General features: G+C 39.0%; 2 protein-coding genes across 2 annotated transcripts in view; one reads left to right on the plus strand and one right to left on the minus strand.

The window, feature by feature from the left end:
* The first annotated feature begins 7889 nt into the window (after positions 1 to 7889).
* LOC143880363 (pentatricopeptide repeat-containing protein ELI1, chloroplastic-like) lies at positions 7890 to 11193 on the plus strand. Its single transcript, XM_077383280.1, has 2 exons — positions 7890 to 8147; positions 8239 to 11193. The coding sequence occupies exons 1-2, from the start codon at positions 8106 to 8108 to the stop codon at positions 9922 to 9924; spliced, it is 1728 nt and encodes a 575-aa protein (XP_077239395.1). The 5' UTR covers positions 7890 to 8105; the 3' UTR covers positions 9925 to 11193.
* The window catches only part of LOC143880362 (TOM1-like protein 6), a 51589-nt gene continuing 34345 nt past the window's right edge, over positions 10024 to 27267 (minus strand). Inside the window, exons 7-9 of the mRNA XM_077383278.1 lie at positions 13942 to 14027; positions 11896 to 12174; positions 10024 to 11112 (exon numbers count right to left, since the gene is read on the minus strand). Of these exons, the coding sequence (XP_077239393.1) occupies positions 10260 to 11112; positions 11896 to 12174; positions 13942 to 14027 (1218 nt within the window). The 3' untranslated portion in view covers positions 10024 to 10259. The remainder of the gene's footprint in view (positions 11113 to 11895; positions 12175 to 13941; positions 14028 to 27267) is intronic.

Below are 27267 nucleotides of genomic sequence, written 5' to 3' on the forward strand. Positions count from 1 at the left end.
AATAAGAATCATGGTTACCAACTTACCATAGAGAGAGAGAGGTAAGGGAAGTAAAATCCATTAATGATGGGATATGACTTTGTAGAAATTAGAAACCATTTTATTGAAGAGTGGGGCTGTTTCATTGGAAATGATATTTTCACTCCTTATGTCATCATTTGCATTCCCTTTTGTTGGTCCTACTTAGAAAAATGAGTCGAGTAAAATAGAAACCAAAAGGGTTGGAAATGGGGTCATGTTTTTTTTTTGGGAAAGGGCAAATAAAATAGGGTGGAAATATCGGTTCCTTTAAATATGTGTTGTGTTGACATGAGCTTGGTTAGGCATGCAACTTTGGTCTGGGGCTTGACCCTTACCCAATGGGTTTAACCCGTTTCGGCTTGAGTTGGGTTGGGTTAGGGTTGGGAAAAGCCAACCCAATTTAACTTTGGGTCAGGTTAATGTTGAGGCTTTGGACAACTGGAACCCGTGGTCCACATCCCCCTAATTTTATCGTTCACCCGATTTGACATATCAGATTAGACGGGTTAGGTTAGGTTTGGGAGATTTCAAGGCAGGTCGGATTAGGGTTGGGTCGGATTAGGATTGACATAATGCTACCTCGGGTTAGGCTAGGATTGGCTTCAACCAAACCAAACCTAGCCCGAGTTGCACCGCTACACTTAGCACCATATATGATGGAAATATCATATTGTTCTGGTCCACAACATCACAAGTGACAAAAGCCAGCCCTTAGGTTTAGGAAAATCAACAAAAGTAGATTTATTTTTTTCACATGTCACATTCCCATTTTTGGACTCTCCCATTGGTCTTACTCTCAGCCAAGATACGATTTTCCAAATTATTCTAAATCCTTGATCAATTGTGATGAAAGAAAAAAGCCACCTTTTAATATGTTCTGAACACATTTAATTTTTTGCTAGCCTTAATCTTGAAGGTGGGATCTCCTTTAGGCATGAGACTTTTGACCCACATGGTCACCCTATTATGAATCATGAGACCAAGAGCTCATGGCATTCATCAAGATGAAATCGTATTGGTAGTCAATCTCTATTATTGTCAGAGAGTTGATATTGTCACCTATTTTTTAGTCAGCTCTTTTATTGTATTTAAATAGAAAAAAACAGCATGCGGGCTAAGCTACAAGCACGCGAACATGATTTATGTGAAAAATAATGTGTGTTTTTTGCAGTCAGTTTTTATGAGGAAAAAATAAAAACTATAAAGAGAAAAGCTTAAACCTTTGAGTGCACTACTCGAACAAACATTATTAAGATGGATCTTTATTATCAACTTGGGTCCCACTTAGCATACATTGTGACCACCCACTCTAGTGTATGTATGACTACTCTGTTTACACTAGAAGGGGTGGCCCAGGAAGAAAACGGGGTGAATATATCATTTCCCTAATCAAGGTTGTTGTAGCATCTTATTCTAGTAGGACCAGCTGCAATAGGCTGCATTTGTGATTGCCATTAGTACAACTGATTAGAATATGTACAATGACATGCACAGGGCCTATGGACTCTTCTTCTTCTCTTTTTTATGTGACCAAAAATCCTTAGATTTAAACCTTAGAATTGTTAGCTTTTTTTCTTTTTTTTTCCCTCTATAATGTATATTATTTATATACATTTAAAGAGGAATGCTAAATTGAAGGGAACCTTCACAAAAACAAGCAGCAAGGGCGCCCCTATCGGATCCATATCATCAACATGCATTTATAATAGCATTGAGAAATGTAAAAGTAAGGAAATAATTACTTTGGTGACATGCATCTAATAGGAGCACCCTTCCGGCTTTTTTTGTGAGGCCGACCTTCAGTTTAGAATTCCTCATATTTAAATTGTATTACAATAGAGCACATAATAGAGAAATGATAATGGAATGCAAAAATAGGATACATGCATGGCATGACCAGTGTTTTTGGCCACATGTTGGGTTGCTTTTAATGAATATTTTGCTCGTTAAGGGCACACTTGGTTACCATAAAAAAAAAAATTATGATAAATCGGTGTTTCCAAGTGTAGATGAGGCTGAAGTCGCTAAAAATCAGGAAACAAAATTCAGAAAAATAGTGTCTCCGGTGATGAGAAGTTCCTAAAAATCAGGAAAAGGTCGATCTGATTTTGAGCCATATCTCATCATCAGAGACACTATTTTCCTGAATTCTGTTTCTCGATGTTTAGCGACTTTACCCAAAAAATTTGTGGGTAGACATAGCATAAAGGTAAAAACAAACAAGTTTTTGGGTTTGTCTCTTCTCAAAAAGTTGGAAAGAGATATGTGACATAGATAGGTTTTATATTCATTATATATGATTGTTTATATTTTACAAAAGATAAGAGTATAAATGATGTAGAAACTATTAAGGGGGATAGATGAGTACAAGGAAATGGATAATTACAAATAATTATAGATCTTGACATTGTATGACAACAAACCAATTGTGAAGAGATTTTGGCACCTAGCTCAGGATTAGAGTAACAGAATTTAATCATGCTCTCTTAGGTAAATGGCTTTGGCGTTTTGGAGTGGAGCAATCCTCTTTGTGGGTTAACGTAGTTGGAAGCAAGTATGGTTTTCTGAATGGGAACTGGCAATCTGCTTGTGTTTTGAAAAATAAAAAGTTGACAATTTGGAGAGATATTCAAAAGGCTGAATCATGAGTTTGAGAAAGGCATTCAGTTTAAAGTTTATTTGAGTGTTCGTATCAGATTTTGGTTGGACCCGTGGTGCTCGGCTGAGCCGCTTAAGGAGCTTTTTCCAGATCTATTTCTGGTTGCTTCTCAAAAGGATGCGTTGGTTGCCGATTGTTTTGATCGGTCTGAGCTTGGGGTGGTCTGGAATCCGAGTTTCAAAAGGAATTTCTTTGTTAGAGAGTTGGCCTCTATTGCTCAATTGCGAAAGTTAATTGAAGGGTGTTATATCAAGAGGTCTGGGTCTGATAGAAGAATCTTGATCTGGAATCCATCAGGTTTCTTTTCAGTTAAATCTTTTTATTTCCAACTTGTGCCCTGTGGTTTACCTTCTATTTCAGCCAAGGTATGGTCATTTCAATGCCCTCCTAGGGTTTCATTTTTTGGTTGGGCAGTGAGTCGTGGTCGCATTCAAACTATGGATTTTCTTAGAAAAAGGGGGATGTGGTTAGTGGACCATTGCCCCTTATGTTTGGAAGATGGAGAGTCTATAGATCATCTTTTTATCCACTGCAGGGTTACTAGAGAGGTTTGGGGCCTTATTCTGTTGCGGTTTGGAATCTGCTGGGTTTTTTCGAAATCTATCCCCGAGGTGATTAAGAGTTGGGAGTCGAATCCTTGGAAGAAGAAATAGAAGGTTTTATGGAAGATTTGTCTTTTGGCCTCTTGGTGGGTTATGTGGAAAGAAAGGAATTCTTGGGTGTTTGATGGGGTGGCTAAATCTCCGTATAGACTTTACATCAAAATTATTGCGGTCTCCATATTGTGGGCTAGAAGTACCCCTTTGTTTAGATTTGTATCGGCTTTTGATCTCTGGGAGGGTTGGCGGATAGTGTGCAATGATAGGGAGAGAAGATCCATGATTGTACAAAAGTGGGAAGCCTCTCCTAATGATTTTATTAAACTAAATTTTGATGGTTCTTGTTTAGGCAATCCGGGTCCTTCAGGTGTTGGGGGTCTATGCAGAGATTCTTCTGGTTTGGTCATGTGGGCCTATTCTGGTCCTATTGGCATATGTGATTCTAGTGAAGCGGAGGTTAGGGCGGCTTTTCATGGCATCAAGCATCTGAATAAAGATTCCTATAATAAGGTGGTTGTAAAAGGTGATTCCTTAAATGTGATCAGTTGGCTCTCGAGAAAGGTTGACCCTCCATGGAGGTTTCTCTCCTTCTTTGATGAGATCTCAGACTTAACCTTCGGATCTTCTATAGCTTTTAATCATATAAGGAGATCGGGTGTGCCTAGGTTGGGTCTGGAATGGTTCGACTATTTTCCCCCTTGAGTCATTTTATTTTGTTGTTTATCTTTTAATGTAATCATTGAGAACCATCTCGGTTTCTCTTCCTTCAATATATAAATTACCATTTCAAAAAAAAAGATTTCTCTTTTGCATCAATGTGCTTGGGAAGGTGCTTATGGGTCCCATCTTGAGTTTGCATGTGGCTGTGCCTTTAGAGTCTTCCCTTTTGTAATGTTTCCTTTTATATGCCCCTCAAACTAGACTTAGAAGAAGGCCAAGGCCCAATTTAACTAGTTTTTCAAACTCATCGAAGTCTTGGTAAAAATATCGGCCAACTATAGGTGAGAAGAAACAAATCAAGTGACAAGGGATCCACGGGCTACTTCTCAGTAATGAAGTCGCATTCTATCTCAATATACTTGGTCCAAGAGTGAAAAAATTGAATTCAATCATGTGTAAAGCATTGAAATTCATTAAAAGAAATAATATGATGTCACAAGGGTAAATTAAATCCATGTCATACACTTGGTCGATCTGATTCTTTTTTATGATAAATCGGTGTTTACAAGTAGAGATGAGGGTGAAATCTCTAAAAATTAAAAACAAAAGCAGGAAACTAGTGTCTCTGGTGATGAGATATGGCTAAAAATCAGGAAACTAAAAACTCTAATCAAAATCAGACTGGCCTTTTCTTGATTTTTAGGAACTTCTCATCACCGGAGACGCTAGTTTTCTGGATTTTGTTTCCTGATTTTAAGCAACTCCACCCTCATCTCCACTTGGAGACTCCGATTTATCATTAAAAATAAATAAAAATACAAAATCCCTAGCTGCCAAACATGGCCTAAAGGTAAAAACAAACAAGTTTTTGGGCTTGTCTCTTCTCAAAACGTTAGAAAGAGATAATGCGATATAGATAGGTTTTATATACATTGTATATGATTGTTTATAGTTTACAGAAGATAAAGAGTATAAATGATTTAGAAACTATTAAGGAGGATAGATGGGTACAAGGAAATGGATAATTCCAAATTATTATCGATCTTGACATTGTAAAACAACAAACCAATTGTGAAGAGATCTTGCCACCTACGTCAGGATTAGATTTCTCTTTTGCATGAATGTGCTTGGGAAGGTGCCTATGGGTCCCATCTTGAGTTTGAATGTGGCTGTGCCTTTAGAGTCTTCCTTTTATAATGTTTCCTTTTATATGCCCCTCAAACTGGACTTAGAAGAAGGCCAAGGCCCAGTTTAACAAGATTTTCAAACTCATCAAAGTCTTGGTAAAAATATCGGCCAACTATAGGTGAGAAGAAACAAATCAAGTGACGAGGGATCCATGGGCCACTTCTCAGTAATGAAGTCGCATTCTATCTCAATATACATGATCCAAGAGTGAAAAAATTGAATTCAGTCATGTGTAAAGCATTGACATTAATTAAAAGAAATAATATGATGTCACATAGGGTAAATTAAATACATGTCATACACTTGATCGATCTGATTTTTTTATGATAAATCGGTGTTTACCAATAGAGATGAGGGTGAAGTCGCTAAAAATTATAAACAAAATCAGGAAACTAGTGTCTCTGGTGATGAGATATGGCTAAGAATCAGGAAACCAAAAACTCTAATCAAAATCAGATTGGCCTTCTCTTGATTTTTAGGAACTTGTCATCACCAGAGACACTAGTTTCCTGGATTTTGTTTTCTGATTTTAGGCAACTTCACCCTCATCTCCACTTGGAGACTCCGATTTATCATTAAAAAAAAAATTCCTAGCGGCCAAACATGGCCTAAAGGTAAAAGCAAACAAGTTTTTGGGTTTGTCTCTTCTCAAAACATTGGAAAGAGATAGGTGATATAGATGGGTTTTATATTCATTATATACGATTGTTTCTATTGAGGAGGATAGATGAATACAAGGAAATGGATAATTACAAATAATTATAGATCTTGATATTGTAAACCACCTAGGTCAAGATTAGATTTCTCTTTTGCATGAATGTGCTTGGGAAGGTGCCTATGGGTCCCATCTTGAGTTTCCATGTGGCTGTGCCTTTAGTCTTCCTTTTTATAATGTTTCCTTTTATATGCCCCTCAAACTGGACCTAGAAGAAGGCTACAGGCCTAATTTAACAAGAATTTCAAACTCATCGAAGTCTTAGTAAAAATATCGGCCAACTATAGGTGTGAAGAAACAAATCAAGTGAGATACATGGGCTACTTCTCAGTAATGAAGTCGCGGTCTACGTTAATATACTTGCTCCAAGCGTGAAAATATTGAATTCAACCATGTTTAAGGCATTGATATTAATTAAGAGAAATGATTTGATGTCACATACGGTAAATGAAATCCATGTCAATTCCATTGTGGCAAATGTCATTGCCCATTAGGCAGCCTGGGCATTGGATCAAATGACTGTAAATTGTTTCTTAGCACTCCAGGAAAGACAATTAGCTCCAAAAAATTAATGTACATATGTCGGTGGTGGATCATCTGGTAGAAAAGAATCCAAACCATTCGGCATTGAAAAAGGAACAGGGCTCTTATGAACTATGTGCAAGAATGCAAACTCCCTTAGCATACTTATCTTGAGTCAAATAAATGCCATTAGAGAAATAGTTATGAGTTAAGAGGTGAAAGAGCCAGGAAGAGATGGGTTGTCGCCCATTAATATGTGAGTGGCATTTGGATTGTGCATGCTGGTGTGCCCTCTTCCATTGCGCAGCTAACCAACCCCGTTTATTCCTTATCAATTCAAATCCGGTGCCTTACATGGCTTGCATTAAGATGCCTATGCGTGTTAACCATTTTATTAGGTCTTTTTTTCCGTGTTGGATCTTATTGGTTGTCATTGCCAATTTAGTGGTGCAGTTAGGTGTCCTAAGAAGTAGAGTGCCCTTCGTTCCTTGGGATGGCAAGTTTGCTACTTGCCTTGGTCCAAGGGTCCTAATTGTACTTATGGATGTGAATGATGTGACCACCCAAAATCTTTTGGTTTCTTTGCCTTTGCTGCCTACGATGAATCACAATTGCCTTTTTGCTACCGTTCCTTCGGGACAGGCACAAAAGGGTCAGCTTTTGTAGAGGAATGTTACCTAGTTGACCCACCCAGTAGTCATATACTTGTCCCAAAGATTGAGCCATGCATGTTTAAATATGAACTAATTCGGATTGTGAAAGTGCATAACATGAATGATATTTTCTGGATCCTTATGCTTTTCACCATTACCCAAGAGTACATATGGTATCTCCCGAAGGTTCGAATAATACTTGTTGCCAAACACTAGCAAACTAAAATAGTTGGGGTGTTCACTGAACAAAAGACCAAATGGACACTTCATCTTTAACTGTCCAGAGAGTTGTTGAAATAAAAATAGGGCGATGATATTGTCACCCCCCCTGCGTACGCATTCGCCCCCCTTATTAATGCTTTTTGACGTCAAATCAAGCCAAAAGGGGAGCGAATGCATAATTTAGGGGGGGTGACAATATCATCGCCCTAAAAATATTGTAAAGGTAAAACCCTCAACCCAGTTTATGGTACTCTTGAATCAAATAGCATTACAAAATAATATCTACAAATGCATACGGTGACGCCATTTTGTTCTAATGTTCCAAGACATGAACTTTGATTTAATATCCTATGCTTAGGGTAAGGGTGCCCAAAAAATCATTTCCATAGGATGATCCTAGCCCTCCAATCCATAGAGGTTTCCATAAAAATCATTTTTATAGTTCATCTATAGATCGGAGGGCTAGGGTCATCCTATGGAAATGACTTTTTGGGCACAATCTATTTACGTTATGGCCCATCACATGGACGGTTTGGATCATCCTATCGTGTGGTCCGTACAATACTATTTGAAAAATGAGGGACTGTAAGAGCTTACACTATAAAATCTCGTAAGATGCTTAGAAATTTTCTCTATTGGGTCTGTTTGGATGCTGGGAACTGTTGAGAAATGGAAAGTAATGACGTGGTGACAAAGGAAGGGAAAGGCATAGAAAAATGTTCTCGTGGAAAACTTCCTGATTCCAAATGGTGATTGATTTCACATGGAAAGTGTTCCGATTGCAAGGTGTGGGTGCCCGGAGTTAAAGCTGACAGTGGTGAGAAACATGATGTCAACATGATCTGGACCACCCACATGGTGTCAACATGATCTGGACCGTTCATGGTTTGAGATACAAAAAGTGGAAGGTATTAAAGAGGCCAAATTACACTAAACACTTGCACACATTACACAACATTATCACTTCAATCAATCGTAATTCTGATAAATTTTTTGCAGGTGAACGTTAAGAGGTCTGTCACATGTTCTACCATTAATCTGTTCAACAAAATGCTCCAAAGAAACTATTTTTCATGGGCTAAGCATATTTCATCTCTTGTCAATCAAGGAGAAGGTCGTAAAGGCCTATTTCTCTTCCATCAATTGCACAAGTCAGGTGTTGATATAACTGAATTCCTTCTTTCAGCTGTTCTTAAGGCTTGTGGAAGACTTCAAGCTTTAGATGAGGGAAGGGGAGCTCATAGTATAATTTTGAAATATGGGTTCAATAGAGATATGGTCCTAATGACATCAGTGGTTGACATGTACTCTAAGTGCACTTGTATCGAAGAAGCTCATCAGATTTTCCACGAGATGCCCGAAAAAGATGTGGTCTTAATGAACGGAATGATCGCCGGATTATGTCGATGTGGCCTAGCGTCCGATGCCATCGGATTTTTCTACGGCATGACCCGGAGAGATGTAGCATCATGGAATTCTTTGATTTCAGGCCTTGCACAAAACGGAAATGGCGGGAAAGCTTTGTTTTTCTTTAAAAATATGCGATTAGAGGGAGAAAAGGCAGATCTAACGACCATGATTAGTGTTCTATCGGTTTGCGCCGACCTGGCGGCCTTGGTTAATGGCAAACAAATCCATGGTTTGGTAATTAGTCATGGTTTTGAGTTATATATTCCAGTTGGGAATGCTATCATTGACATGTATGCTAAAAGTGGATGCATGGAGGATGCAAACCAAAGCTTTGATAATATGCCAATCAAGAATATAATTTCTTGGACTTCTCTTATAGTGGGTTATGGAAAACATGGCCTTGGAAGGGAGGCTTTGAGAACATTTGATCAAATGGAATTGAAAGGGTTTGTCCCTAACCAAATAACATTTTTAGGCACCCTTTCTGCATGTAGTCACTCTGGCCTTGTACAAGAAGGGTGGAAAATCTTCGACTCCATGATACATACATACTCTCTTAAACCCACAATGGAGCATTATACATGCATGGTGGATCTCCTCGGGCGAGCCGGCCAGCTTCGAGAGGCCCATGAATTCATCAACGGAATGCCTGTCGAGACGGACGCGAAGCTGTGGACAGCTTTTCTCAGCTCTTGTTGTTTCCACATGAATGTAGAGCTAACAAAGAGTGTTGGCGACAAAGTACTTGAATTGAAGCCTCAAGCAGGAGCTTATATGTTGCTGTCTAATTTCTATGGTTTGATTAGAGATTGGGAAGGTGTGGCAAAGGTTAGAAGGCTGATGTTGGATAGGGGAATAAGGAAAGAGAATGCGTGTACATGGATTGAAATTAATAGAAGGGTTCATGCTTTTGAGTCAGGAGATAGATCTCACCCTCTCTACAAAGAGATCTGTAACTACTTGGAGGGTCTCATTAAGAGAATGAGAAGCCATGGGTATGTGCCCAACACAAACATGGTGGCGCAAAATGTGGATGAGCATCTGAAGGAAGAGATTCTTCTTGGGCATAGCGAGAAACTCGCTATCGGACTAGGGCTTATCAGAACACCGCCAGGGACTAGAATAGTGATTGTTAAGAATCTCCGGGTGTGTGCCGATTGCCATACAATAACCAGGTTTATATCAGAGATCGAAGGGCGAGAAATTGTGGCAAGGGATGCGAGTCGATTTCATCAATTCAAGGGCGGCATATGTTCTTGTGGAAACCACTGGTGAGAGCTACAATTACAGACTAGTGTGATGGTGAATGGCAAACTGTAAACATTTTTAAAACATTTTTTTGGTAGGCAACATTTTAAAACATGGCAAACCATATCTCAGAAAGTTGAGAGATTAATTTAAGTCAACTCAGTAAAGACATGAAAGATTTCTTACCAACAGAATGGGAGCACGCAAATATACGTACATTTTTATGATAAATGTGTGTATAAGTAGGATAACACTTTCCCAAATACATTTCAAACTGACTAAATTTACAACAGATTCACATGAAAGTTCACCAGGAACCTCACGCAGATACAGCAGTACAAGAACATATACATTGAGGGACTTCACTTCCTTCCACTCAGCATGCTTTGGCCGGGTGGTCCCCCCAAGCCAGTGTGGGAGGAACCTGTCTTAACCCTGCCATCTGCATTCCTCAAATCAATCAGGTCTTCAAACAACCTGTTTGAATCCCAACTATGTGCAGTTGAAGGGCCCACATGGGCAGGTTTGGGGCTCCCCCGTGTCTCTCCATGCATTGCCGGAGCATTATTTCCTCTTGAGCTAAAAGAATTGAACTGCTGCAAAGGTCTAGTAGCATGCATGGGTGTGTAAGGCGCAGCAGTGTTTGCATTAGAGGATTGAAATGAGGGAGTGGCCGAGGGCAATGGATTATAGATGGGATTCACATGGGCTGCCCATGGTGGGGGTGGGAAGCTAGATGAGTACTGGGGGAATTGGGGTTGAGGCTGATATTGAGGTTGATATTGAGGTTGGGGTTGAGCTTGATATTGAGGTTGAGCCCAAGGGACAACATAACTGCTGTAGGGCGCCTGTCCCTGGTTTACGGGATATTGCTGAGGACCATGGGGATAACCTTGTGCACTGGGGGAAACTGGTACCTGATGCCCAGATTGGCTAGAAGCCGGGGGAGGCGTGAGAGGAGTATGGGGTGATGTTGAGTTTGTTGACAATGTAATGCTCAGAAGGTCGATAATGTCTTGCTCTTTAGAGGCAGTCCTGACTGGAGTTGGTGGGTCCGGTAGAGCCAATGCGTTGCTCAGTGTGGAGGTTAAGGTAGCTGATGTGCCCGAGGCTGTGGTTGTGGTCGAAGCTTCACCACCCGTGTTTAACGACACAGCATTATCATTAGTATCGGCAGATGTGCTTTGGGAAGGCACAACCCTGCTTTTTGAGCGCCTGTAGAGACCAAAAAAAAAAAAAAAAAAAAACTGTTACATCGCGAAAGAAACTTTTTTTTTCTTTAATGGTAGCAATTTCATTTATGAAAAAAGACCGAGACCGAGACAGTCAAAGAGAACTACAAGACGACCCAAAAGGGGATACATCAAGAGCAAATAAATGAAGTGGGGAGGAAGTCGAAAAACTGTAACCCTTGCCTCCCAACTCCATCACGAGCTAGCTTGTCTGCCTCACTATTAGCAGACCTTCTAACTTCATTAAAAGCAATAGAGGCTCCATCTACATCACGAAAGAAACTCATCCCATGAAAACTATATTTGAAGATTTCAGTCGCATGGATATGAAAATGAGGGGTTGGGCTTGTAGCCTATGTCCCGGAAAATCTCGGGATATATTAATTTTTTTTAATTTTTCGGGCTTATAACAGGGGAAAACAGTAAAAATAAAATTATTGAAAAATATATAAAAAAATATAAAATTTAAAAAAATAAAATAAAATAAAAATACGGTAAAAATATCGGGATAATATTGCGATATTTTATGATAAACACGAAAAATATTGCTATATTTTTAAAATCTCGGGATTAGTTCGGGATTTTGTCGTTTTATCGAAATGGCGCGATAAAATCATGATATTTGTGACATAGCTTGCAGCTCAATGGCTGAGGCTTTGTTTTTCAACGTTGAGGTCGCCCAGCTAACCTACCCAAAAAAAAATTATGATAATGAGTTTTTGTTTTTTGTTTTTGTTTTTTGAATGGCAAGAAGAATAGTTTGTACCTGCGAGCTAGCTGTGCAAAGTCATCATCCTCTTCGTCTTCTTCAGCCTGATCACTTGCAACAGCTATGGGTGAAACAGGAGTATTAGCACTAAGGCTAGAGTCAACAGCTTGAGTAGGCTCAGAAATGGGTACAAGTGCACCAGACATATTTGGCGTGTGGCTAGAGCCGATTAATTCGGGTGGCAGAGGAGAACCAGAGGCTATTGCATCGTGTTTTGCAAGCAGACTTTGTAGGTTATCATTTAATGTAAGACCTTGTCCAAGAAGGTCTTCATCCCTGCAAACATAACAAAGTTGATAACCTATGTCATCCAAAAGAAAAAAAATTGATACAATGCATTCACATCAGCAATCATAGATGCTTCATAACATGAATAACAGTTTAGATCATAATGCCTTGTGACTTGTCCAAGGCATAAGATTTGAATTACCGACACATTCTATTTAAAAACTAGAATAGCTTTCAATCCATTAGTATAACGTTCAGCTTTCAATCCATTAGTATAAGGTTCGATCAGAATCTAGTTAAGGTTTTAGACTGGATTCAGGATTAAGGAACTTGAATGCACGTTCTCGACAGTACACTAAAGACTAGATGGTTATGGAGTCACTCAGTGTATCACTAAGGATTGTACATTAGGCATACAACTTCAGTTAAAGGGGCAAAGAAATGATTTACATGGTACAAATTAGAAAGCCATTGTGCCAGTACACAACAGTGAACAATCTACAAGGATTTTTTTATATTGGTAACAGTTTACAACTCAACTCAACAAAGCCTTTGTCCCAAACTAGTTGGGATCGGCTAAATGAATCCTTTAGAAAAATTTCATAAAAAAGGTGAAAGGAATCTACCCGGCTCAAATTGACTAAGTCTAATCCTAGCCCTAGTTGGGTTCGTCTACGTGGATCATTTTCTTCCATTCTCTCCCATCCAAGGCCATGTTCTTCGTTGTGTTCCTAGCCATCAAGTCTTTCCTCACTACTTCTACCCAAGTCATTTTCGGTCTGCCCCTACCTCTATTTACTACATCAACTTGGCATGAGTCACTTCTTCTCGTTGGAGCATCCAAAGGCCTACTTTGGATATGTCCAAACCATCTTAAGCGGTGCTCTCTCATCTTCTCCTCAATTGGTGCCACCCCCACCACCCTTTTACGAATGTCTTCATTTTAAATTCTATCTAACCTTGCGTGGCTGCACATCCATTGAAGCATTTGTGTTTCCGCTACACTCATCTTATGCACATGCTGCTCCTTGGTGGCCAAACATTCTGAGCCGTACAGCATGGGTGGCCTCACAGTTGTCTTATAGAACTTTCCCTTCATCTTGGTAGGGATTTTACGGTCGCACAGAACTCCTGAGGCAAGCTTCCCACTTCAACCAACCTGCTCTTATTCTATGGCTTCAATCTGTCCTTCCTTATGTAGAATTGACCAAGATAGCAAAAGATATCCCTCTTAGGTACCTCCTGTCCAGTCATATTTACTACATCCTCAACCCACCTCCTTACATTACTAAAGTTGCATTCCATATACTCGGTCTTGCTAACAGTCTACAAGGATAAATTTGACAAAAGATATACATGATCTGTAGTAAATAGTTAAATTACTAGCTAGATCTGAGTTAAAAGGGGAATATGAACCATTTCACTTTGGCAAACCTTTCTAGTCATTAGGAGCTTCTATAAAAAGTGTTGAAGCAAATTATAGAGTAATTTAAACAGATGCACAGTGAAATGATATCCAGACATTGGTAACATTTGTACCTTATTAGCTTATGAATTGGATTACGAAAATACAAAACCAGATGGCATATACACCTGGAACATCATTAAACTTGTTTTAGGCATGATCTCTTTTTAGTAGATTAGCTCCACATAGAGATCACAAACTGCCCCCATCCAGTCCAAAGATTCAAAACTAAGAATTGAGCCTTTGAAACACAAAATCTAACCTATTTAGTATTTTCCAATTGGGTAGACACATGAAGATAGTATCTCAATAATAGTAAGAGGAAAATATTTACATTGCTGAGAACTTACCCAGTTGAATTTACCATCTGCATTAATTTTTTTTGGTTGGAACGGCATTGGCTCACAAGATCGACTATAACTTCATCTTTAACAACCTACAAGGACAATTGAAGAATATGCAAGATTAACTTTTAATCTCTGACGAATTAAATATGTTGGACTTCAATAAAATAAACAACAATCCATAGTTAAAAGAGATAATTTCCAGGCACCAGACTCTTCTAGTTGGAGATTGTTTGCAGTCTTAAGGACACTGTTTTTTTCTTATTACTTTCTATGTTTTACACATGGTTGGTGAACAAATTAGGACTAATTATTGTAGATTCTCTGACTAGCCTCATATTTAATAGAAGTAATGATGAGGGCATTATTCTTGTGATTCATCCCTCCAAAATTCTCTTTCTTGCTTCGAACATGGTACAAAAGCTCCAATGTAAAGAGGGAAAGATTACCTAATCATTTTCATACCGGCTTTGAGAGCATCTTTGGATGTCAGAAGCCGTACGGCTAATGTAAACAGGTAGTACAAGCAAACTTTCCTTGGTCTACACTAGAAGGGTTTCCACCAAAAGTAGAAATATTGCCAGAGAAGTGACAATCACACAAGCAATCCAATGGATCTTCACAAATAATCGTAGGGAGAGATAAAACGACAACAATTTGACCGGAACATGATGAAACTCAATAGGGAAAACTAATAGCTATTCATTAAGCTCTTGAGAGGTACATCATAGCTTCATCTATATTGGCTCTCTTCTTCTCTCAAATCATCTTTGCTGAATTATGGGCTTTTCCATGAACTTTGGTAGCGTCAGCCCCTCCTTGGTTGCACAAAACTTGCCCTGGAGTTTGCATCTTCAATCGCCAACAACTTATAGTAGTCCGGATTTTGTTTTGTTTGAAATAATTCGTAGTAGTCCGTTCGTAAGTCATCATATGAAAACCATATAGCTTTTATTATAAGCGTGTTCTTCCATCTTTCACCTCTGGACTCATGATAAACAACCATCTTTGGGAAACAAAAAAGCAATAATATTGCTAATTCCTTGATGTAACATCAACCAATCATAATTAAGAAATTATCGATCTTGAATTTTCCTTCAAACTCTAACGAAAAATCAATTCTCTTTTTCAGTCCTTTCGAACAATATGAAATATCTCCGGTCATTATTGAAAAGAAGCTCAAATTTTTGGAATCTGATTTACGAATTTTCAATATCGGATCATAACTTATGACATGGCTGTGGAGTAGCATCGAGTCACACATTGGTGCTAATTGTAGGTTCATGAACACAACCAAGGGTGTCTAGGGCAGAGTTAGAAGTTGGCATTCCAATGAACACAACATGTCGAGGATATAGGAGATGTGAGAGAAGATATTTCAAACTAATCATAGTAAATCCTTAAGCGAGTACGTTAGTACACTTACATGTAAGTGGAAGGAGGTGCACATGTATCATCTGATTTCTTTATACAATTTTTTTTTTTTTTTGAAAGATGACAAATTTCATTAATATTCAGAAGGCATTCGTGACCAAGAGTCCCATCCTGCAATACAAAATATTAACAGATTGGCAAGGGCATACCCGAAGCCAATTAAAAAGTAACCATAATAAGTTACAAAAAGCCAACTATTCATTTCCTCTATTGTACTGCACATGGTCCTTGAACTACACCTAATTCTAATCTGCACATAATCCTTTCCTCTGTTCCTTTGTCTATCCCTTTCTTTTTAAAACCTTTTGAACAAAGAGCGAAATACCTAAGCCCAACAATTATCAAGCACAACGCTCAACTCCACTGATAGGACTCCAATGTCCAATTCCAGTTCCATGTCATCAGGCCAATATTCTAGGGCAAACTGCGGGAAAGGGACCTCTTCTACAAGGTTCTTCCGAAGTGAAATCAAATCAGCTATTTTCCGGAGGCTAAGATTTTTCTTTACCTCCCATTCTGACCGCCTTAAATCATTTGCAAAATCCAACCAGCCTTGAAAGAAAGGAAATTTGTAAATTGTTATACAAATATCCTTTAAATTGTAAGTACCTGTGATCGGAAAAAATTCTTCAGCGACCATTCATAAGCCACCTGGAAATCCCGCCATTGACGTTTGAGTGACTTTTTAACCAGTTAAGTGAGAGTTGGGGTTTTCGTCGAGGCCAAAGTCCTATTGTATTGTAAGCTTCGAACCCATCGACGGTGCTCAAACCATTCGGAAAGGTCCAGGAGTTCTCTCCTTCGTCTCTTGAAAGTTCTAGGACCCGCGGAAGAGGAGGAAACATCCATTATCAAGAACTTAAGGTTACACTCACCTTTGCTAACCAAAAGTAGGTAATTAGACGTCCTCAATCATGTAATAGGCCCACTAACCATTCTCGAAGAGGTGGTTATATCGAGATTGGTTTAGCCCATAGAGGTAATCATGAAGCCAGCAAAAGGAACCATCACCACTCAACCATTAAGAGGGCGAAGGAGAAGCTCTTTAACCGAAAATCAAGGGAGTGATAATTCCTATCCTTTCTCACTCATCCCCCGAGATCATCTGACCACCATCCTTTAGATATTCATGACAGAGGCCAAACTATCCTAGGATTGTGACCATAGTCCAAACACATCGCATTCTTGAACTACGCACAAGGATTATGTGTCCTTCTAAAACTACTCAAAAAGCTATTAGACTGACACTCCCTTGGGCCCCACAACCAGAATGCCTCGACTGAAGCAGATATTGATAAATAAACTTCTTTTCCAAAGAAACTAATTATGATAACGTCAAAGATACGTACTATCACCGCCCTCTGCTTGCAGAAGACATGTCATCCTCATCATAGATTCCAAGGAAACCCATATCTGAGAGGTGATTCGACCGCCTCAGAAATCTGATGACCCCCATTATTCTAATTCCCAAAATACCCCCAGGTCTAATTGGTGATAAAAACGGACTCTGATAATCTACTCCCAATCTATTGGTATATTGGGATCCCATCTTCATTAGGAGCAAGGAAACCTTAGTAATATAGACCTCTTTTTTTCCTTTTTTCCTCTCTTTTCCTTTTTCTCTTTTTTTTCTATATTTTTATCAGAACCAACCCTATTGACAAAAGGTTCAAAAGAACCTTTCCCAAGAGCGAGGCTGGAAAAATTTCCATCGGGAGCAGAGACCGAGTGTCATCATGTCTTGGATTTGGATTTTTAATTCTCGATTTTTCTTGCTTTTCCATTAAAGAACCAACTAAAGGGACCACACTTTCCCTCCTCCACTCGCGTGTGAAATCATTTTTCTTCTGCAATATTCTTGGTTTAAATCTGTCCTCGCCCGCACTCCTGCGAAGAAAACCCAAGGCTCGCTTGACTTTAACTTCTAGCCCTCCTAAATCTGGTTTAACTTTACACACTTCAGGTATGGAAAAACATGAGGAGTTTCAAGCTGTATGGGCTGAGATCCTTCTTTCCAAGCTATCTGAGAACATATTCTAGTAGGTGAGGGTGGATAGCCCTCCATTGATAGTGTTTATCCTAGAGTCAATCATGACTCTATTGCTGCATCTATAGATTCTCCTCCTACTGCAAAGAAATTAGCTTTGGTCTTTGACTATTTTGGAAGACAATAGCTTTGACAATTTTGGGTGACTGCTATCATCTTGTTCAGGATTGTAGGGGTTCCAATCGAGGTCGTGGTAGTCGTGGTGGTCCACCTGATGGGTGTGGCTCTCCGGGTGGTGGCCAGTTTGGTGGTCGTAGGGGAGTTGGAGTTCATGGGAGAGATAATGATCATGGTCATGGTGGGCATGAGTTATATAAGTGTATTCGTTGTGGCCTGAATGGTCATATTGTTGATTATTACTATGATCTGCATGGTAAGCCACCGACTTGGTCTAATCAGGCCATTTATGTTGCAGAGGAGCCTACTCCACCTCCCAGGTCGTCTGAAGTAATTATTACTTTTGGTATCACTGGAGGCCATAGAATTCTGTTATCGATGGAGAAATATCATTCTCTCCTTCACATAGCATAGTCTTCATCCACTAGTACCCTCTGTACAGCTACATTTGCTCATTCAGGCACTACTGCCTTCTCACCTCCCAACAACCTCCTCCTGGTTATTGACTCGGGAGCCTCTGAGCATATGACAGGTATATCATCTTTAGTTTTGTTGTTTTCACCATCTAATCCTTCTAACTCAGTTATTCTTGCTGATGGCAATTCTCATAAAATATCTGGCAGGGGTTATGTGTTTCCCACTTCCTCCCTTGTCGTCTGTTCATTATATGCCTCAGTTTCCCATGAGTCTATTACATGTGAGTTAATTACCAAAATCTTTGCAGTTCTCGGTTATGCTGTGTTGCATGGATTCGGATTCGAGTGTCGGGATCTGACACGGATTCAAGGTGTCGGATTCGACAAACCCCAAAAACTACGATTCTTGGATTCGTGGAGGTTTATACCCGTCCATTTAACCTCCACAAATGGAAGGGTTAGGATGATCCAATGAAGCTGATTTTTTGGGCACACCCTATCTATATGAGGGCCTATCAAATGAATGCTTTGGATCATCGAATTAAAGTGGGCCCCCTATGTTTGTGAGCTCTAGGTCATATAATCCTAAGCATTCATTTGGAAGCCCCCATCATGGGTGGTGTGCGTACCAAAAATCAGCTCCATTGGATCATCTTAGGGTGTCCATTTGTGGAGGGAAAACAAATCTGCCCATTTTTTCCCTCCACAAATGGAAGGGTTAGGATGATCCAATGGAGCTGATATTTGGTACACACGGCTTCCAAATGAATGCTTAGGATCACCCCCAAAATGTGATCACCCCCAAAATGTGGGCCCCCCTTATGGTTTGTGAGGTCCGCTCAGATAAGCTTATCACAAACCATTTCCTCATATATATATATATATATATATATATATATATATATATATATATATATATATATATGAGAGAACATTTCCTACACACTTGTGTAGGTAAGTTACCTACGCACTACCTTAAAATACAGTGGGGGCCCACATTGTTTGGGTGATCCAAACAATTCATTTGAATGGTCCTCACATAGATAGGGTGTCTACAAAAAATCAGATCCATAGGATCATCCTAACCATTCAAACTATGGAGGCAAAAAATGGACTAATTTGTGAAAGTTTATACACGTCCATTTTACCTCCACAAATCGTAGGGTTGGGATGATCCTATGGATCTGATTTTTTGTGGACACCCTATCTATGTGAGGACCATTCAAATGAATTGTTTGGATCACCCAAACAATGTGGGCCCCCACTGTATTTTAAGGTAGTGCGTAGGTAACTTACCTACACAAGTGTGTAGGAAATGCTCTCTCTCTCTCTCTCTCTCTCTCTCTCTCTCTATATATATATATATATATATATATATATATATATATATATATATATATATATATATTAATAAAAACTTTGAGGATGGAAGGTTGAGACGTTAGGGTTTTTATTAAGATGATCTAAGAAGGGGGAAGTGAATCGATGTTCGAGGGTGGAGGGTCTGAGACACTAGGATTTTTATCGAGAGGATGGGTTGTGCTTTTATAAAAATAATTAAGTAAGAAAACGTGTTAAAAGGAAAAATATACATGATTCGCATTTTAAAATCGACAATGATATGTTGCATTCGCATGAAAAAAAAAGGCTTCATGAAACACACGGCTACAACAAGAATCCGGATGTGTCGAATCTATGTCTGATTCGCGTGTCGACATTTGACACGGATTCGGCACAGGGGGCAAAGAATCCATGCAACGTGGTGGTTATGTTATCTGTCTTCTTGTGTTTCAAGCATCGTTATAAATTTTGTTTTGTTTCATCCGAAATGGACGAAACGTTTCGGTTTTGGCCGGAAACCGGAACGAAAGACGAAAATTTCATTTTGTTCCGGATTTCGGTCCATTCCGGAAATTTCGGCCAAAATTTCGTTTCAGTGGCCGAAACGGAAGTTTCAGGACCTCAAGACAAAGAGGACGATTGGTGGAAAGTATGAGCATTGTAGAATATACTATCTAGAGTGTACTCCTTGTCATGATGTAATGGCTTTTCATTCAAGCATCTTTGCCAGCCAGTGGCACTGTCGACTTGGCCATCCTCCACTGCCTTCATTGAAGTTGTCGATTCATTGTCGTTTGTTTCTAATTTAAAATGAGGTTTGCCAGTTGGGCAAGCATCATCATGTGTCTTATCCGTCTATAGTTGATAACCGTATCTCTCGGCCTTTTGATTTGGTTCACACTGATACTTGGTGTCCTTCAAGACGCAAGAACCTATTCGGTTTTCTCATATTTTGTTACCTTTATTGATGATTTTTCTAGAATGACATGGCTTTATTTGTTAAGAGATATATATGAGCTATTTTCTTGTTCTCAACTTTCTTCAGAAAGAAATTGGGGTGCAATTTAGTTCACCCATCAGTGTTTTACGCTTTGGTTATGGTTTAGAGTACGTTAAAGAATGAACTTAAAACCTTCTCTTACTCAAAAGGGTTTATTCACCCGACTTAGTTATATCCATCAACAAAATGCAGTTGAGAGAAAGAATAGGCATTTGTTGGATGCAGTTTGTACTTTTTTTTTTTAAATGGCAGCCCGTACTTTGCTATTTAATATGAATGCTCCCAATGATCTTCGAAAAGATGTTAACTGCTTGTTAATTAATTGTCTCCCTTCCTCAATGTTAAAAGCGCACTCTCCTTTCACTGTGTTATTCCCCTCTCATTAAGCGTTTGATCTTACACCTCGTGTTTTTAGATGTGTGTCGGCCTAGGGTGTGACAAGATGAATCCAAGGACTATAAGTGTTGGAATTCGGTGTCCTATCATTATGTAGTATCTGCTGATGTCACATTTATTGAGAGCACATCATTCTTTTCAGTGCTTGGTAGAAGATTGGATTCTGCATCCTTTGATTGTTCTAGGGAGGGGAGGGGGTCACATTTTTCTACTTTTTTTTAATGGCGGGGAGACATTTGTCTACTAACATACCTCTTCCCGTTGTTTCTAACGATCAAGGTACCCTACAAGAATATTCAGTTGAGACTTCGAGACCACGCTAGGTATGTTCTCAAGGACCACGAATGTTTATGACATGATTGACATGCCATATTGTTAAGACTACTTGGCAGCCTCTATCTACCGATACGGGTACTCCAAATCTTCACATTGCTTTGCGTAGAAGTATTGTCACCTTCTTTTCATACTTTTGTTTTGTCCTTCTCCAGTGTTTTTCTCCCTAGGTCCTTACCAAGCTCTTTCCTCTCCAGGAAAGCATGTAGTTGGGTATCGTTAGGTGCACGCTGTTGAATATCATCATGATGACTCTATCCGTTAGGAGCATGCTGTTGTATGTCTTCCAAAAGCATTCTTGAAGAGATTCTATAACTAACTATTACTTAAAGAATACATTCTTTCGATCATTCTAGCAAATCTCCATATCATATTCCTTTTCCCTGTTTTGAAGTTTGTCATTTGCTACCTTTGTTTGGTTGTGTATCATTAGCTTATGATTTTAAGCTTAGAAATGAGTAATATAATTGTTCAATAAAATGTAATTTTTTTGGTTCAAATGTTGTGAAGAAGGGGATATGCTACAAAGTACAGACAGAGTTTTGAAAGGGCCTCATGGTCAACTCTGTGTCTAAACTTGTTATGGTCCTTCAAGGGCCTACCCCACACTACCAAGGTTTTAAATTTTGGTTTTTCATCACCATGTAAATGGAAATGTTTCGGTTTTGGTTGGAAATTTTGGTGGAAATCCTGTAAAATCACGGAAACATATGCAAATGATTGAATTTAAAGATGAAACATTAGACAAGAATGAGCACAAATACACACTTAGAAACCATCACATAAGCAAGACAACCATTCATACTAGTTTAAAAACATCAAACACCTAGCAACATGCATTGTCACGGAAGCCTGATAATTTAGTACAAGGTTATGAAAATCGGAATCGAATCGTAAATCGTAACAAGGTTCGAATCGTATCTAATCGTAAATAGGATCGTAAATCGTAAGATTTTTTTAGATTTATATATATATAAAAAAGGGCAGCCCAGTGCACGAGGCTCCTGCCATTGCAGGGTCTGGGGAGGGCTAGATGTACGCAGCCTTACCCCTGCTTTGAAGAAAGGCTGTTTCCGTGACCCGAACCCGTGACCACCAGGTCACAATGGAGCAACCTTACCGTTGCACCAAGGCTCGCAACGGTAAGGTTTATATATAAAAATGTGAAAAAAAGATTAAAAATATATAAAAAGGAAAAAAATAAGAAAATATGAGTAATTATCTATTTTCCATTTGAAACTATTAAATTAAATATAAAATTCCATGATTAGTAATCTGAAGCACAAACCATATTCATCACACAATAAATTACTAAACAAAGCACAAACTATATTTATCATATAATAAATCATTATATACTTTATCACTACAGTAAACAAAGCACATACTCAAATCTATAATAATCATCATACAAAGACATGACAGCAAAAAACAAAGCATTTTGAAATCACAATCAGTTCTCAAAATCCAAAATAGACAAAATCGTAAAAATCATAAAAAGAATCGTAAAAATCGCATGATTCAAAATCGAATCATACTTGAATTGTAAGATTTTTACGAAAAATGATTCTTCTTCTGATTTGAATCGTTCAACCCATGGATCGATTGGAATCGCAAGATTCAAATCGTAAATCGTATGATTTTAACAACAGGGATTTAGTATATACCAAATTTCCAATGTAATTCATATAAATATTTATACATAATGCATGCACCACATTTCGCATGCAAATCATATAAATATAATTATGTAATACATACTGATAGAGTATACCACTATTGCACTTAAGGTTTATGCATTCAGCCGTTGCAGTTTCATTTTCAGTTTCGATGAAAATAGAAACATTTCGGTCATCTCTTGTTGATTTTGGTTGAAACTTAAAATCATGCACGCTACCTCGATACCCAACAGATTCCTATCATGACCTCTCATGATTTAGGTCATCCTCTTGCTCTCTCACCTCATTTTCCATCGGTTCCATATTTTTTTGAGTGCAGACTAAGATTTACTCATTGCCGTTTGAAAAGAAAAGTGAACTAGTACTAATTCTCTTGATTATCAGATTGCATCCTATCATGCTTTGTCTCCTTATAAGGCACTTGTCTCTACTTTCTCATTAATCAAGGAGCCTAAGAGTGGTGTAGCCTATGAAGTGTAGACTTGATGTTGTTGTTGAAAGATAGAAGGCTAAGATTGTTCCCAGAATGTTCTCCTGAAAGGTTAGAGTTAACTATGCTGAAGTTTTTTCTCTAATATAGGTCGAGTTCTATCCATTATAACTAATAGGGATTGGCCTCTTCACTAACATAATGCAAGATGTTCCACCTTTAGTTTTCATTCAAGGATGCAAGAAGATAAGTTTGCAAGCTAAAAAAAGGTATATCCATGGCTTGAAGCAGTCACCAGGAGCATGTTTAAAAGATTAAATAGCTTTGTGATTATTATATCTTCTTTTTTTAGGGAGAGAAAGTGATGTGGCCCAAAGGTTGGAGAAGTAGAAGATAGAGGGGAAAAGATAAGAATAAGGGGAAGAGAAGGAGGGAAGGAGAGAAGAACCCTAGAATCCACTAGGAAAGAAGAGAGAAGACAAGAAATTAGAGAGGAGAAATATGAGAAGAAAAATAAGAAAAGAGAAAGGGAACAAGAAGAGGGATAAGGGAGAATCTCGGTTCTCAATTCATTCATTCATGATCAAAAATCTAAAAACTCTAATACATGAGGGCCTTATATAGGCAATTGAAATAACATGGAAAATAACATAACATGGAAAATAAAATCCCTAAAAAACTAAAACATGAAAATAAAAGTCCTAGAAACTAAATGACATGGAAATAAAAATCCTAAAAGTTTTAATGGGTAAGCATGCCACTTATTGGGCCTACAATACACATCATTCTCCCCTTATTGAAAAGAACTCGCCTCGAGTTCTAGCCCCCCGGATCAAATATATAAATGACGCACTCTCGCAGCAGGAGTAGAAGGCCATTGAAGTCATATCTAATATAGGCCATCAGAAGCGGTCCATCCAAGTAAGTGTGACGGACTGGAAAGGTGACAACCCGGCTGAGGCCAATCATTGACTATAAATGGTCACTCGTGGTAACTGCATAAAAAATCCTGGCCGTGCCTAATGTAAAATCCACAGGCATCACCATATCCACATGAACAAAGTTTGCCAAAATCTCATCTATAATAGTGTGACCGTCAGCAACATCGATATCCCCATGCACCGCACATGTATCTATATTGCCAAGCTATCATCTGCATCCACATGATGATCGTCCATAAGATCATCATCCACTAGTATCTCATGCGGATCTATGATGTCAGACTGACAATCCTCAATCTCAACCTCCACAATCATCTCGATCAGATCATTGACTGTAGAGTCAATACTGTCACTGCGCTCATCTATTGTAGAATCGGCATCCTCACTCACAATGCTCATCATGGCCTTAGTGTCTGCAATCTCTACAGTAGGCTCAGACTCCGTACGCCCAGCAGCTGGATCATCAGTGTTAGCCTCATCACCAAGAAAATCCGACCCATCACTAGCATCAACTGTCTGACATGTCGTGGGAATCGGTAACATTGGTCGTGGCATTTTCCTCCCTTTCTTGAGATGTAGCCTCATCAACAAGAGAAGAAAGAGATGGGTAAGCTGAGTATAAAGTCCCGGTAGTCGTGGCCTCCTTGGGAGCCTTAAGCCGAAGATGCTTGTTAATGCGATTCAAGGTTACTTCCATATTAGCTATCATGTCTGCGTGCTGATCTAAAGTAGCTTGAGTCTGTTGTTCCCAGTCTCCTCGGGGTTGGACTTGTCTTTTCCTCTGATGATATCGATGATAAGCCTTTCGAGCGTATACCTTTTCGAACTCATCTCGGACTTCTTGCCATTGACTAAAACAAGGAATGCCTAAGTCATTGCGTTCTCGTAAGAAGTGTCTCAATTTCACCTTGTCATCTTTGCATACTGTATCCTTTACTCGGCGAATGGTCATTTGATGATCATAACCATAGTACTTATGGTATGCATCAAGAGCCTTGATCCATTGCAGACATGCATCATCGTAATCGCCATGAGGACAGTAGTAGGCATCAGAACCATAGAAATATGGAACCCATGGTGCAGTCATTGTGAGGCGAATCAATGTCGCAAGGTCCCCAAATGGAATCTGTGAAAATTAGCCGTAAGATACGTCCGTGATGTTGAAAGGAAAACAATGCTTTTCGCGGATCGTCGATCGGATGTCGGAAAGTTGCCGATAGGATGATGGAACGTGATCGACAACTGAGATTTCTCCTGAAATTGTGCTGAAATTTGTTGTCTGTGGCTGAAAATGAGATGGATGTGCTCTCCTTTCTGCGTAGAACAACTTCCGTGTAGAAGTCATGGACAAATTTCGAGCGAAAATAGCCCGAAAGTAGAGAGAGAAACTAGATGGAGAGAGGAGAGGGAAAAAAACAACTCTATTTTCTGTTTTTTTTTCTGAATTTTTCAAAGGAAAAAGAGGGGGCGTAAAATTGTGTGGAGAGACTAAATGAGGAGTGCCCAAGGTAAGAATCAGGGGTGGTGCTATGTCCTCTTTTTTTCTTTGCACTCACGTGATAGTTCTAAAACCTGAGATTTAAGTGAGGAGGGCGGTACACAAGGAAAAATGGGGTGTCCAAGCAGAAGAAAAGGGGGGGGGGGTGTGTGGGGGTATTAAGTCTTTTAAAAGAAAAGCAAGATTGCCTTATCTTTACTGGCTGATACTTATCAAAAAGAAAGAAATCTACCTTTGCTTGCAAGTCACGCAACCTCAAGCCTTTTCTTTACTTTTTTGGCGGTCCCCACTTGCACGATTTTATTCTATTGTGCAGATTCTTTTCATGGTCACGTATCTTTCTTTCCTTAGCTTACAAGCAAAGATAAATTGCCTTCAAAGATTAGCAACAGACATATGCTAAGGGGCATCATACCTTTAAGCATAACTTTCATATCGCGTTGCCAACCACAAAGAGTAGCCTTTTCTGGAGACAAAAACATTTCCGAACCTTTCAGAGTAAATCTCGGGTAGAAATTGGGATGAAGATAGCAGAAAATCGGCTAGCTAGTGATTCGTTATCAGCCAATTCGTTTGTCCTAGGGCTTCGACCTATTTTCCTTCCTTTAAGAAATTCAAAAACTGAGAACAGATTTTTCGTTTCAATCGAGTCGCGATTTGTTCTGTATATAGGGAGCAAACGAAGAGGAAGAACCAGGGTTTCCTTGGTTGCTTATGGCTGCTTCTGATGGAAGGTGGTGTTTGGCTGGTGGTATAGAAAGAGGAATGGATTTTGAGGGAAGAATTAGAGGACACCAAGGATGGATGGAAGATGGGTTTAGGTGATGCCTGCAGTTGTGTTTAAAGATTAGGGAAAGGAAGATGGCGGTGGTGGTTTTGTTGCAGCAGGGAAGGTGGGATGAGAGTTAGGGTTTGTAGTTTGGGCTAGATGAAGAAGATGGTGAAGAGAAGGACAGAGAAAGTAGAGAGAGAAGCAAGGGGAGAGAGAATAGGGAGAGGAGAAGAGAGCTAGGATCTTTTGCTCTGATACCAAATTGATGTGGGCAAGGGAAGAGAAATAGCATAAAGAGGAGAAAAGAGAAGAATAAGGGGAAGAGGAGGGAAGGAGAGAAGAACCCTAGAATCCACTAGGAAAGAAGAGAGAAGACAAGAAATTAGAGCGGGGAGAAATATGAGAAGAAAAATAAGAGAAGAGAAAGGGAAGAAGAAGAGGGATAAGGGAGAATCTCGGTTCTCAATTCATTCATTCATTCATCATCAAAAATCTAAAAACTCTAATACATGAGGGCCTTATATAGGCAATTGAAATAACATGGAAAATAAAATCCCTAAAAAACTAAAACATGGAAATAAAAGGCCTAGAAACTAAATGACACGGAAATAAAAATCCTAAAAGTTTTAATGGGTAAACATGCCACTTATTGGGCCTACAATACGCATAAGAAAGAGAGGCACTATTATTAAAGATCTAGGTCATCAATAAACTCTTACTTCAACATAAAGCCTAACATTAAAGATCTCAGTCCACTTACATATTTAGGATTAAAGTAGCTCGATCAAAAAAGGTATCTTCATTTCTCAAAAGAAGAAAGTTCTAAATAATTTAGACCTCCAAAATGAGTTTAAAAGGCTGGGAGTTAAATCAGTCTCTCCAATTAGGTTAATCATCATCTCTGTACAGACAAAAGTTATTTTCCTCA

The sequence above is a fragment of the Tasmannia lanceolata genome, unplaced genomic scaffold (genome assembly GCF_043159265.1).
Source record: "Tasmannia lanceolata isolate RefF3 unplaced genomic scaffold, GAP_Taslan_0.1 ptg000006l, whole genome shotgun sequence".
NCBI lineage: Eukaryota > Viridiplantae > Streptophyta > Magnoliopsida > Canellales > Winteraceae > Tasmannia > Tasmannia lanceolata.

Coding starts and splice junctions, on each gene's coding strand:
- LOC143880363 (XM_077383280.1), top strand. CDS start 8,106: ATGATCTGGACCGTTCATGGTTTGAGATACAAAAAGTGGAAG. Junction 8,148..8,238: donor TGAGATACAAAAAGTGGAAG/GTATTAAAGAGG, acceptor AATTTTTTGCAG/GTGAACGTTAAGAGGTCTGT.